Consider the following 14,722-nt stretch of genomic DNA (forward strand, 5'->3'; position numbering starts at 1 on the left):
TATCCTGGGCTTTGTGAACTATTCCCAGAAACTTCAGCCATCTCTGCTCTGCCATCATCCCCATCAGTATCCTCCTCCAATCTGCCTGGGCAAGCTCCTCTCTCATGCCTTTGTAATTCTCTTTATTCCATTGTGATACTGATACATGTGACTTACACTTATCCATCTGAAATTGCAGTAAGAATTCAATCATGTTATGATCACTGCCTCCTAAGGGTTCCTTAAATTCCCTAATCTGGGTTATCTCTAGTTATCTGGGTTGTTACACAACACCCAATCTAAGATAACCTTTCAAGTAGGCTCAAGCACAAGCTGCTCTAAAAAGCCAGCTCATAGACATTCAACAAATTCCTTCTCTTGCGATCCGACACCAACCTGATTTTCCCAATCTTCTTGAATATTGAAGTCCCCCATTACAATTGTGTCATTACTCTTATTACATGCCTTTTCCAGCTTCCTTTGCAATCTCAACCCCACATCTTGGCTACTTTTTGGAGGTCTATATCTGATTCCCATAATGGTTTTTTTTTACACTTGCCATTTCTTAACTCTGCCCACAAAGATTCGACATTCTCTGATCCTATGTCACCTCTTTCCAAAGAAGTAATTCCATCTCTTACCAACACAACCACACCACTATCTATGCCTTTGATGTTAAGCTCCCAACTGTGGCCTTCTTTCAGCCACGACTCAGTGATACACACAACCAACGGCATACATTACTGCCTAATCTCTATTTGCGCCTCAAGTTCATCCACCTTATTCTGAATGCTATTTTCATTTAAATACAGTACCTTCAGTCCTGCATCTTTCACCTTTTTGAATTTTGCCTCTGTGGTACAATTTAACTCTTTGCTCTGTCTGCATTTGCACCCAATCATTGGCTTGTCCTTCCTTACATTCAGGTTACATCCATCATCTACTTGTGAACCTGCTGGCTCATCCTCAGCTCCATCTTACTGGTTCCCATCACCCTGCCATTTTAGTTTAAATCGCTCTCAACAACTCTAGTAAACCTGCCCGCAAGAATATGTCAACTGTCACAATGTAGTTGCACTCTCCTGTCATTTGCTGGCACTGTGGGATATATTTTGGAAGCTAACCTGCAATCAGAATCAGGTTTAATATCACCGGCATATGTTGTGAAATTTGTTAACTTTGCAGCAGCAGTACATCACAATACATAATAATTGAGAAAAAATAGTAAATATATATCTAAAATAGTTAATTTAAATAAGTAGTGCAAAAATGAAAATAAAGAAGTAGTGAGGTGGTGTTCATGGGTTCAATGTCCGTTCAGAAATCAGATGGCAGAGGGGAAGAAGCTGTTCCTGAATCACTGAGTGTGTGCCTTCAGGCTCCTGATGGCAGCAATGAGAGCAAGGCATGACCTGGGTGATGGGTGTCCTTGATGATGGATGCTGCCTTTTTGAGGCATTGTTCCTTGACGATGTCCTGGATACTTCAGAGGCCAGTGCCCATGATGGAGCTGACTGAGTTTACAACTCTCTGTAGCCTATTTTGATCCTGTGCAGTAGCCGCCGCCCCCATACCAGATGGTGATGCAGCCAGTTGGAATGCTCCCCATGCTATATCAATAGAAGTTTTCAAGCTTGTTTTTGGAGACATGCCAAATCTTCTCAAACTCCTAATGAAATATAGCCGCTGTGGTGCCGTCTTTGTAGCTGCATCAATATGTCGGGTCCTGCTTACGTCCTCAGAGACGTTGACACCCAGGAATTTGAAATTGCTCACTCTTTACACTTCTGATCCCTCTATGAGGACTGGTGTGTGTTCCCTCATCTTACCTTTTCTGAAGTCCAGAATCAGCTCTTTGGTCTCACTGATGTTGAGTGCAAGGTTGTTGCTATGACACCACTCAACTAGCTGCTGTTCGCCCTCTCGTCACGATCTGAAATTCTGCCAACAATAGCTGTATAGTCAACAAATTTATAGATGGCATTTGAGCTGAGTCATGGATGTAGAGAGGGTGGGGAATTGGACTAAACACACTGCTGCTTTAATGTTGCCCCATTAAGTCTGAACATCAAAGTCACCGTCATTACAACGATTGTCTACAACTAAGTGGCATTTGGAGGCAAATACTTAGAAATTTAATCACAGCTTTCTTATTCAATACGTATGCTATAGCATACGTTTCCATCACACAAATTGGATATAACGCACTTGATATATTAGTGAACACCATGCGTATTAGGCTGGCCAAATTAGTTATAACTTGACTTCAGTAGGGAACTAGACACCACCTAAGAGTTACTTTGGAAATTCATAATCAGAACCAGGTCTATTATCACTGACATACGTATGTCATGAAATTTGTTGTTTTGTGGCAGCAGTACATTATAGCACATAAAATTACTATCAGTTACAAAAATAAATTGTGCAACAGACATAAATGAGGTAGTACTCATGGATTCATGGACCCTTCAGAAATCTGACGCCGGGGGGAAGAAGTTACCAGCATGCTTTCTCTGTAATTGCATCAATATGTTGGGCCCAGGATAGATCCTCTGAGATGTTGACGCCCAGGATCTTGAAACTGCTGACACCTCCACGAGGATTGGTGTGTGTTCTTCCCACTTCCCCTTCTTGCAGTCAACAATCAATACCTTGGTCCTGTTGACAGTGAGTGTAAGATTGATGAAGGTGAGTGCTTGTTACGCCGCTGGCATTTAGGGCAGAGATGAAGGTCCTCCGTCTCTGTCCCTCCATGGCCATCTTCTCCAAAGTGCCCAAGGTGTGGTTCAGAGTCCTTACCTCTACTCCTATGGTATGACGCAAAGTTATCTAGTAGCCTCCTCTTGGTTTTCACTACTGTCAGCCACACAAGTCCCGGGTGGAAACTCAGGAATACCAGCTCACACAGGTATAGAAAGGTTCTTCAAAATCAGAATCAGAATCAGGTTTATTATCACTGGCATGTGACGTGAAATTTGTTAACTTAGCAGCAGCAGTTCAATGCAATACATAATACAGAACAGAAATAAATAAATAAATAAATTACAGTATACATATATTGAATAGATTAAAAAAGTGCAAAAAACAGAAATACCATATATTAAAAAAAAACGAGGTAGTGTCCAAGGGTTCAATGTCCATTTCGGAATCGGATGGCAGAGGGGAAAAAGCTGTTCCTGAATCGCTGAGTGTGTGCCTTCAGGCTTCTGTACCTCCCACCTGATGGTAACACTGAGAAAGGGGCATGCCCTGGGTGCTGGAGGTCCTTAATAATGGACGCTGCCTTTCTGAGACACCACTCCCTGAAGATGTCCTGGGTACTTTGTAGGCCAGTACCCAAGATGCAGCTGACTAGATTTACAACCCTTCTTTTGGTCCCGTGCAGTAGCCCCTCCATACCAGACAGTAATGCAGCCTGTCAGAATGCTCTCCACGGTATGCTCTATATCGATATGTTGGGACCAGGTTAGATCCTCAGAGATCTTGACACCCAGGAACTTGAAACTGCTCACTCTCTCTACTTCTGATCCCTCTATGAGGAGTGGTATCATACCTTTCCTGAAGTCCACAATCAGTTCTTTCATCTTACTGACATTGAATGCCAGGTTGTTGCTGTGGCACCACTCCACTAGTTGGCATATCTCACTCCTGTACGCCCTCTCGTCTCATTTTGAATTCTACCAACAATGGTTGTATCATCAGCAAATTTGTACATGGTATTTGAGCCATGCCCAGCCACACAGTCATGGGTATAGAGAGAGTAGAGCAGTGGACTAAGCACACACCCCTGAGGTGCACCAGTGTTGACTGTCAGCGAGGAGGAGATGTTATCAGCAATCCGCACAGACTGTGGTCTTCCGGCTAGGAAGTCGAGGATCCAATTGCAGATGGAGGTACAGAGGCCCAGGTTCTGCAACTTCTCAATCAGGATTGTGAGAATGATGGTATTAAATGCTGAGCTATAGTCGATGAACAGCATCCTGACATAGGCATTTGTGTTGTCCGGGTGGCCTAAAGCCATGTGGAGAGCCATTGAAATTGTGTCTGCCATTGACCTATTGTGGCGATAGGCAAATTGTAATGGGTGCAGGTCCCTGCTGAGGCACAAGTTCAGTCTAGTCATGACCAACCTCTCAAAGCATTTCATCACTGTCGATGCAAGGGCTACTGGGTGATAGTCATTAAGGTAGCTCACACTATTCTTCTTAGGCACTGGTATAATTGTTGCCTTTTTGAAGCAAGTGGGAACTTCCGTGTAGCAGTGAAAGGTTGAAAATGTCCTTGAGTACACCCACTAGTTGGTTGGCACAGATTTTCAGAGCCTTACCAGGTACTCCGTCAGGACGTTTCATCTTGCAAGGGTTCACTCTCTTAAAAACAGCCTAACATCAGCCTCTGAGACAGAGGTCACAGGGTCATCAGATACAGCAGGGACCTTCACAGCTGTAGTTGTGTTCTCCCTTTCAAAGCGGCCATAGAAGGCGTTGAGTTCATCTGGTAGTGAAGTATCACTGACATTCATGCAATTGGGTTTCGCTTTATAGGAAGTAATGTCTTACAAATCCTGCCAGAGTTGTTGTGCATCTGATGTCACCTCCACTATCATTTGAAATTGTCTCTGCACCCTTGAAATAGCCCTCCGCAAATCATACCTGGTTTTTTGGTACAGGCCTGGGTCGCCAGACTTGAATGCCACAGATTTAGCCTTCAACAGACGACGTACCTCCTGGTTCATCCACGGCTTTTGGTTTGGGAAAGTACAATAAGTCTTTGTAGGCACACACTCATCCACACAGGTTTTAATGAAGTTGATAACAACTGCAAAGATGAATCCTTGAATACAGTCCAGTCCACCAATTTAAAGTAGTCCTGTAGGCACTCCTGCGCTTCCTCGTCCATACCGTCTTGGTCCTCACTACTGGTGCTGCAGACTTCAGTCTCTGCCTATACTCAGGGAGTAGAAGTACAGCCAGGTGATCAGACTTCCAGAAGTGAGAGCGTGGAATAACACGGTAGGCATTCTTGATGGCGGTTTAGCAATGGTCCAGTGTGTTGTTTCCTCTGGAATTGCAAGTGATCTGTTGATGGTAGTTGCTTAGTGATTTTTTTCAGACTGGCCTGGTTAAAATCTCCCAAAACAATGGTGAAGGCGTTAGGGCGCTCTGTCTCATGCATGTTGCTCCCATTTCTCAGATCATATCAAGCCTGATTGACATTGGCCTGAGGTGGAATGTATACTGCTACCAAAATGATCCCGGAGAACTCCCGTAGTAGGTAAAAAGGACGGCACTTAACTGCCAGATATTCCAGCTGTTCATTGCTGTCTCCGTAACTTTTTTTTGACCAGTCAGGATTGTTAGTCTTGAGCTGAACCCCAAACCTGGAGTACATGTGGACCACTCTTAGTCTGGCCTCTACCCTTTGACTTGTTTGGCATGGGTGACCCTACCAGGAGCCAAAGCATAAAGCCCTGACTCCAGCCAACATAGCCCTCCAGGACATGCTGCACACAAGCCTCCAAACCTTCTGACAAGGTTGTGGTCCTCTTGCGTGTAAGATTGCTGTTGCGAAACCAGTTAATTAACTTTATTGAGATACAGTGTGGAACAGGCCCTTCTGGCCCTTCAAGCCTCACTGCCCAGCAACCTCCAATTTAACCCTAGCCTAATCACAGGTCAATTTACATTGACCAATTAACCTACCAACTGGTACATCTTTGGACTGTGGGAGGAAACTGGAGCACCCAGGGGACACGCACACAGTTACGTGGAGAACATATTAACTCCATACAGAAGCATTAGGAGTTGAACCTGGGTCACTGGTACCGTAAAGCACTGTGCTAACCCCTACATTACCGTGCTGCCCCACTTATACACTTCCTCAACACCACCTGAGATTCTGCCACCGACAATGGTGACTTCGGCAGATCTGTAGATGGATTTGAGCTGTGCCTAGCCGCATAGTCATGAATGTAGAGAGAGAAGAGCAGTGGGCTAAGCACGCATCCTTGTAGTGCACCACGTGTTGATTGTCAGCAAGGAGGAAATTTTATTTATGAGCCACACTGTCTGTTGACGAGGTGCTACAAAGCCACGTTGAATCTCCTCCTATTTATCCACTATAAATCTGTTGTAGCAGTAGGTAAATTGCATTGGGTCCAGGTCCTTGATCAGACAGAAGTCAATTCTTGCCATGACCAATCTATCAAAGCTCTTCATCACAGTAGATATGAGTGTTACAGGGTGATAATAGCACTGGACAACAATTTTTTTCAGAAGTGTTGCTTCCTCAGAAATATTTTTTGTTTATGATGACCATTTGAAGCTGAACACAAACATAACTTCAGACTACTTTTATCACATAGGAATCTGGAGAAACAAGGAATTAACTTTCATCAAGTATAATGTGTTTAATTGTGTAACAGTGCTTTGCAATAGTTTAACTAAGCTAAAAAAAGGTTTTGTTAATGATTTCATTTGTAGTCAGTGTCTGAGGCTTCTCACTTAAGTGCCCAACATTGACAGATTCCAGTTGCCCTGACACCGTTTCTCCATGACCGCAATGTCCTGGTGAAACCTTTCACTAGGCTCGTCACTGACAGTGCCAAGATTTGCAGAGTAGTCGTCCAAATGAGAAGGCAGAAAATGAATCTTTAGTGAAATGTTGCATTTCATGGATTTGTGTGCTTGAAGCATGTTGTCAACCAGCTGCACGTAGTTTGGTGTTTTGTCATTGACCAAGAAAAATTTCAACAACATCCTTAATTCCTTCCATATGATTTTCTCTGGTCCCACTAGAAGAAGTTCTTCAAATTGCCTGTCATTGATGACCTGTTTGATTTATGGACCAACAAATATGCCTTCTTTAATTTTGGCATCAGTTATTCTGACTTGAATTATGAATTGAAATAACAAATATAAGGGATTTCAAAAAAACTGGTGTATGATAGAGAAATTTCATGGTGATATTCATGGTCAGCAGCTCAAAATCCATAAGATAGATCCAAAAGTATTCAGGAAGCAAAATCATTATTGTCCAGCGTAACTGATAATTGACAAGGAGAACAAAAAGCAATCTTGAAGGAAAAGAAAAATTCTTGGGAAGATATCCAGCTTCATGTATAACCACTGCTGCTGTCTCTTCAGAACACAGGTGCCATCTTCACCACAGGAGGCCATTTGGAATTGATGAGCAATCACCTCCATTGACAAATGTGCAAGGGTATTCTATTAAACAATCCAATGTACAGCCTTTGGTATTTCAGTTTGCAGTAACAGATAAACACCTATTGAAAATGCTGTATGAAAAATAACTTTGGTATTGTGAGTCTGAAACTCTGTGGCCCCAAACCCACTTTCATAATTGACATAATTGCTTTTATAATGTGAATTTCTACAATGTGAGGTGTCTTAGGAATGTAACTGCCTTGTTATAGGGTCAGAGAGCAATACAGGCCCTTCAACACAATCAGTCTATGCTGAAGTCTGAATTTCCTGGATTTGGCCAAACCCCACCCCTCTGTTTATCTCTGAATTTCTTAAACGACACTAATGTGCCTTTCTCAACTACTTCCTCTGACAGTTTGTTCCCTTCAGATCACACTTCTGCCTGTAAGGAGTTTGTACGTTCTCCCCATGACTGCGAGTTTCCTCTGGGTGCTCCGGTTTCCTCCCACTGTCCAAAGATGTACTGGTTGGTAGGGTAATTGGTCATTTGTAAATTGTTCCATGATTGGGCGAGGATTAAGTCGGGGGATTTCTGGGCGGCGCAGCTCAAAGAGTCGGAAGGGCCTGTTTCATGCTGGATCACAATAAAGAAAATACATACTCACCACTCTCTCTATGGAGAAGTTATCTCTCAGGTCCCTTTCAAATCTTTCTCCTCTCATCCTGAAACTTTGCCCCTATATTTGGACTCCCCTATCACAGGAGAAAGTCTACTACCATCCACCTTATCCCTGCCTATTCTGAAACACTTCTGTAAGTTTGTCCCCTCATTTGTCTACACACCAAGCAATAAAATCCAACTTCTCCCTTTAATTCAGGCTCTCTAGTCCTGGCAACTCATAAATCTTTACAGCAGCCCTGGCAATATCTTGGTCATAGCAGAACAAACAGTGTGGTACAACTGAAAAGACTCAAGAATCAAGATTCAAAAAACTTTATTGTCATTCTAACCGTACATCAGCTCTGCAGGGCAGAATGAGACAGCGTTTCCCAGGAGCAGTGCAATCATAACATAACAAATTCAACACTAAATAATAAACATAACAATAAATAGTAAAACACAACAGCCACATGTCAGTTAAAATCAAGTTATAAGTGTCCAGTGCAAGTTAAAAGTGTCCTAAGCAGAGTCAGGTAGAGCAGCTATTTAGCGGTCTGACTGCCTGTGGGAGGAAGCTGTTTAGTAGCCTTGTGGCACACATCAAAGTTGCTGTGAAAGCAGCAGGCCAGGCAGCATCTCTAGGAAGAGGTACAGTCGACGTTTCAGGCCAGCATCTGCAGAATTCCTGTTGTTTGTGTTAGTAGCCTTGTGGTTTTAGTTTTGATGCTCCTGTAACGTTTGCCTGATGGCAGAACAAACAGTTCATGGAGAGGGTGTGAGGGGTCTTTAATGATGTACCGTGTCTTCTGGAGGCATCGACTCTGAAAGAGGTCTTGGACAGAAGGTGGGGAGACCCCAATAACCTTCTCTGCTCCCCGAACCACCCTCTGCAAGGCTTTTTTGTCAACAGCACTGCAGCTGGAGTACCAGGTTGTGATGCAAAAGGTCAGCACACTCTCAACCACGTCTCTGTAGAATGTAGTTAAGATTTTAGTGGGGAGTGCAGCTTGTTTAAGCTTCCTCAGAAAGTGCAATCTCTGCTGGACCTCAACCTGGAGTTGATTCCATTCCCAACCGTTTCCAGGTCAAATCATACCAGTTGTGCGTTTTAACTGGGTTATTTTATTGTCAGGGACTCCTGGGACCCCTGGCATGATCTGTGTGTCAGTGGCACACACGATGATATCCTTTAGGAGCATTGCAGGAAACTGTGGAGAGGAATAAACAGTTGCCGTTTTGGGCTGAGACCCTTCATTAGAACTGGAAAGGAAGTGTGAAGAAGCCAGAGCCTCATCTACCTATCATCTGCCAACTTCTTACATCAACCCCCCTCCAGTCCTGATGAAGGATCTTGGCCTGAAACATCAACTGCTTACTCATCTCCATAGGTGCTGCCTGACCTATTGAGTTCCTCCTACATTTTGTGCATGTTACTCAAGACTTCAAGATCATTAAGTCCCCATCACCCAGGACATGGCCCCTTCTCATTGCTACCATCAGAGAGGAGGTGCAGGAGCCTGAAAACACTCACTCAATGATTCAGCAACAGCTTCTTCCCATCTACCTTCCGATTACTCAATGAAGATTGAATTCATGAACACTTCCTCACTATTTTTAATCTCTTTTTGGTACTAATGTTTTAATTTTTAACTATATACTTCATATTGTAATTTATATATTTTACTATTATATATTACAATGTACTACTGCTGCGAAACAACAAATTTCACAACATATGCCAGCGATATTAAACCTGATTCTGATACTTCCTGTACTCCTTCCTGGCCAGAGTCATAGGGAAGTACAGCACAGAAACAGGCCCTTTGGCCTATCTAGTCACTGCAAAACCATTTAAACTGCTTACTCCCATTGAACTGCTTTGGGACCATATCCCTACTATTCATGTACCTATCCAAACTTCTCTTAAACATTGAGATCAAGCTTGCATGCACCACTTGTTGAACAGGCAGAACAGCTGAACAGAGTGAATGGTCCTCCTCAAGTCATGACCTGGATACAGCAGCCTGCTGTCCAACTATCACAATTTCATCATCCCTCATTTCCTGTCAAGTGTAGGAAACCCCCCAGGTGTTTGTTTTCCCCACAACTTCTCTCAATGAATATGCCCTTCCTGGTTTAAATAAAGCTTTAAACTTGGTCTCTTCCTGATTACTGAAACACAATAGTTACATTCCTAAGGATCATCATTATTATGAGTCATATGACACTGGGCAATCATGGTCTTTCCATGACCATAATTGTTCTTGGCTATTTTTTTCTACTAAAGTGGTTTGTCATTGTCTTCTTCTGGGCAGTGTCTTTACAAGATGGGTGACCCCAGCCATTATCAATACTCTTCAGAGATTGTCTGCCTGACATCAATGGTCACACAACCAGGATTTGTGATATATTCCAGCTACTCATAATCCCATCCACTCATACGATCAACCATCCATCATGGCTTCACATGACTCAGATCAGGGGGTCAGGAAGGTGGTGGGGGGGTGCTAAGCACATGCTATACCTTGCCTAAGGGTAACCTACAGGCTAGTGGAGGGAAAGAACTCCTTACACCTCCATTGGTAGAGACATTCCTCAATGCCGCCACCTAAATTTCCTAAGAAACCTTGCATGATGGAATTTGATCTGTTTTAACAGATCAGGTCTAGTTGACTTCAAAGCACAGATTTGAATAGGATTTCCTAATCATGGTGTGTTATAATCAATATAGTCTATGTTTTGCAAATAGTATTCCCTAGTCCAGGGTGGCAGACCTTTTTGAGAATATGTGCCCAAATTAGTGATAATCTAAACAAAATCTATTGCATTGCCATAATAATTTTCTTTTCTGGAAAAGTGTCCATAAGGAAAAGAGCATACTTTAGCCATAATTCTTTCACAAATTCACCATCACCAAGTCATTTGTTGCTTCATTTGGCAGTAAAGATTATCATTATGTATCTTTTATATGACGGGTGAAGTTTAAAGAATGGAAGGGTGGCTCTGCATGCTATGTTCCAACAAATTTTTTGTGTGTGTCATCTTGGGCTCGCCACCCCTGTCCTAATCCATCAATTGTATTATAAGCACACTGTACTCTGGAAATACAGATCAACAGGACTCAATGGAAGTTTGAAGAACAGCACCTCGTCTTCTGCCTGGGCACATTACAGCCTTCCAGAGTCAATGAATTCAACAACTTTAGGTAACGCTTCTCACAGACTATAGGTTTGTAAAAGCTTTTTTACCACCAGTCTCCTCAAGGATGACGAGCATTAAATACTTGTGTGCCAGTACTGGAATCATCCACAAGTTAGAGAAGTCTCACCTTGGCTGTCTTCAGCTAGCGTAATCCAGAATCTGAAGCTTCTACTTAACCATCCCTTGACAGCAATTGGACTACAGATCATTGGAAGCTAACACAACAGAGAGCAATCTCACACACATGCTTTCATGAACACACATAAACACATGAAAGCTCAACACATTTAACCACAGTTACTGTGTTTTTATAAACGCACCCACTAAAACGCATGATAGAATGAGTCAATTGCAAACTGATCTTTTTCTCCCTTTACATGAGCACCTACTCTCCATCCACCAGAAAAAGCAGGATATTCTGGTAGCCACTCATTTCAATTCTACTTTCCATTCCAACATGCCAGTCCATGGCCTCCTCTACTGCCGTGATGAGGCCACACTCAGGTTGGAGGAGTAACACCTTATATTCCGTCTGGCTAGTCTCTAACCTGACGGCATGAACACTGATACCTTGAACTTCTGGTATTCCGCGCCCCCCCCCACTCTCCTTTACCATGCCCCATTCCTGTTTCCTTTTCTCACCTTCTCTCCTCACCTGCTCACCACCTCCCTCTGGTGCTCCCCCACCTTCCCATTCTTCCATGGTCTTCTATCCTCTCCTACCAGATTCCACCTTCTCCAGCCATTACTGTACCTCTTTCACCAAACTACATCCCAGCTCTTTATTTTACCCCCTCCCCCTCCCAGTTTCACCTATCACCTGCCACCTTGTACTTTTTCCTCCCCTCCTCCCACCTTCTTACTCTGATTTCTCTTTCTCGATGAAGGGTCGCGGCCCGAAACGTTGCTCTTTTCTAAAGATGCTGCCTGACCTGCTGAGTTCTTTCAGCATTTTGTATGTGTTGCTTTTTCTCCCCTTTCTGTTGACCATTCAAGCAGGAAGTTAGCTTTAAGTCAAGTCAAGTCAGGTCAAGACACTTTTTATTGTCATTTCAACCATAACTGCTGGTACAGAATATAGTAAAAATGAGACAATGTTTTCCAGGACCATGGTGCTACATGAAACAATACAAAGACTACACTGAACTACGTAAGAAAAAACACAAAAACTACACTAGACTACAGACCTATCCAGGACTGCATAAAGTGCACAAAACAGTGCAGGCACTACAATAAATAATAAACAAGACAGTAGACACAGTAGAGGGTGTAGTAGGTTGGTGTCAAGCCAGGCTCTGGGTATTGAGGAGTCTGATGGCTTGGGGAAAGAAACTGTTACATAGTCTGGTCGTGAGAGTCCAAATGCTTCGGTGCCTTTTTCCAGATGGCAGGAGGGAGAAGAGTTTATATGAGGAGTGTGTGGGATCCTTCGCAATGCTGTTTGCTTTACGGATGCATCTGTGATGGCAAGACATGCCATAAGGCCTGGTGGATTTGGATCAGGGGCAGGAGACTGTAGTGAACACCCCTCATCAAAGACAGCTGTGACCGGTTATTCATGGATTGAAGGATCTTCCCTGACTCCACACCACAACACTCTTAAGATTTCTGCACTCCTCCAATTCTGGATTCTTGGTCATTACTAATTTTAAATCAGCCCACCACTGCCTTCCTGTCAGAACTTGAAACTCTCAAATTCATTCTCTACCGCTCTCTGCCTCCCTGTCCCTTTATCCTGCTTTTAAACCTTCTTTAGCCCTTACGAAGCTAGAATAACTTTTTTTACTGCCACTCCCGTAACTCAGTTTCTGCTCGGGGATGTAAAAGGTCGCATAGAAAAGCAAAACTGAACTGGAAACATTGCTTCTGCTCAGATTGGATTGGCAAATTGGAAAGGCACATACCTGTTGCCAACACAACATTATGACTGACATGGAGTTCCATTTCCCAGTAGTGTACTGGCACTGAAGTGTTTCCCTCGAACAGGCTTTAACATCCCTTTTAAGGAGCCTTTCCTTTCACTTTCACTTTTGCCATTGGTACCGAGCCAGATTTGGTGATTTAATTTCAAACTGAGCAAGTATTAAAGGAAAACCAGACAGCTCCCTACCTTCTGAAGCAAAAGCTTGTGGGGCTTCAGATCCCGATTCGGAGATTTCAGTGTCGAAACTGAGGGTGCAGCTCCCAATGAGATCAAAGGGGTGTTGTTCTGAAAGAGATGTGCCTTTCAGATGAAATATCGAAGTGCTTGCTTGTTTGCACTTCCTGCTCTTGTGATGAATCAGCTGGTGTCCAGAGATTATGTTAATGTGTACAAGTTGTCCCTGGGAAATGTGTCAGTATTTACAGGGGGTCACAAAGAGTGTGTCAGTATTTACAGGGGGTCACAGGGAGTGTGTCAGTATTTACATGGGGTCCCAGGGACTGTGTCAGTATTTACAGGGAGTCCTGGGGAGTGTGTCATCATTTACAGGGAGTCTCGGGGAAAATGTTAGTATTTACAGGGGGTACCAGGGAGTGTGTCAACGTTTACAGGGGGTCCTGGGGAGTGTGTCAGTATTTACAGGAGATCCTGGGGAGTGTGTCAGTATTTACAGGGGATCCCGGGGAGTGTGTCAGTGTTTACAGGAGATCCTGGGGAGTGTGTCAGTATTTACAGGAGATCCTGGGGAGTGTGTCAGCATTTACAGGGGTCCTGCGGAGTGTGTCAGTATTTACTGGGGGTCCTGCGGAGTGTGTCAGTATTTACAGGGGGTCCCGGGGAAAGTGTTAGTATTTACAGGGGGGACCAGGGGGTCCTGGGGAGTGTGTCAGTATTTACAGGGGATCCCGGGGAGTATGTCAGTGTTTACAGGAGATCCTGGGGAGTGTGTCAGCATTTACAGGGGGTCCTGCGGAGTGTGTCAGTATTTACTGGGGGTCCTGCAGAGTGTGTCAGTATTTACAGGGGGTCCCGGGGAAAGTGTTAGTATTTACAGGGGGGACCAGGGGGTCCTGGGGAGTGTGTCAGTATTTACAGGAGGTCCTGGGGAGTGTGTCAGTATTTACAGGAGATCCTGGCGAGTGTATCAGTATTTACAGGGGGTCCTGGGGAGTGTGTCAGTATTTACAGGAGATCCCAGGGAGTATGTCAGTATTTACAGGAAGTCCCAGGGAGTGTGTCAGTATTTACAGGGGGTCCCGGGCAGTGTGTCAGTGTTTACAGGGGGTCTCGGGGAAAGTGTCAGTATTTACAGGGGGTCCCGGTGAGTGTGTCAGTGTTTACAGGAGATCCTGGGGAGTGTGTCAGTATATACAGGGGGTCCCGGGGAATGTGTCAGTGTTTACAGGAGATCCCCAGGAGCATGTCAGTGTTTATAGGAGATCCCCGGGAGTGTGTCAGTATTTACAGAGGATTGCAGGGAGAATGTCAGTATTTACAGGGTGTCTCAGGGAATGTGTCAGTATTTGCAGGCTGTCCTGGGGAGTGTGTCAGTGTTTGCAGGAGATCCTAGGGAGTGTGTCAGTATGTACAAGGAATCCCGGGGTAGCGTCATCATTTACAGGGAGTCTCGGAGAGTGTGTCGTTACTTACAGGGGGTACCAGGGAGTGTGACAGTATTTACAGGAGATCCTGGGGAGTGTGTCAGTATTTACAGGGGGTCTCGGGGAAAGTGTCAGTATTTACAGAGGATCGCAGGGAGAATGTCAGTATTTACAGGGAGTCTGGGGAATG

General features: G+C 44.1%; 1 protein-coding gene across 2 annotated transcripts in view; it reads right to left on the reverse strand.

Annotated features, from left to right (window-relative positions):
• The window catches only part of LOC134346928 (uncharacterized), a 33,055-nt gene extending 19,950 nt beyond the window's left edge, over positions 1 to 13,105 (reverse strand). Inside the window, exon 1 of one of the 2 annotated variants that reach the window (XM_063048796.1) lies at positions 12,912 to 13,105. In XM_063048796.1, coding sequence (XP_062904866.1) covers positions 12,912 to 12,951 — 40 coding nt within the window. In that variant the 5' untranslated portion in view covers positions 12,952 to 13,105. Of the gene's footprint in view, positions 1 to 2,428; positions 2,455 to 12,911 lie in introns of those variants that run through there. The other variant, XM_063048797.1, reaches the window with a different exon arrangement.
• Positions 13,106 to 14,722: the final 1,617 nt, after the last annotated feature.

This window comes from Mobula hypostoma, chromosome 5 (genome assembly GCF_963921235.1).
Source record: "Mobula hypostoma chromosome 5, sMobHyp1.1, whole genome shotgun sequence".
Classification (NCBI taxonomy): Eukaryota; Metazoa; Chordata; class Chondrichthyes; order Myliobatiformes; family Myliobatidae; genus Mobula; species Mobula hypostoma.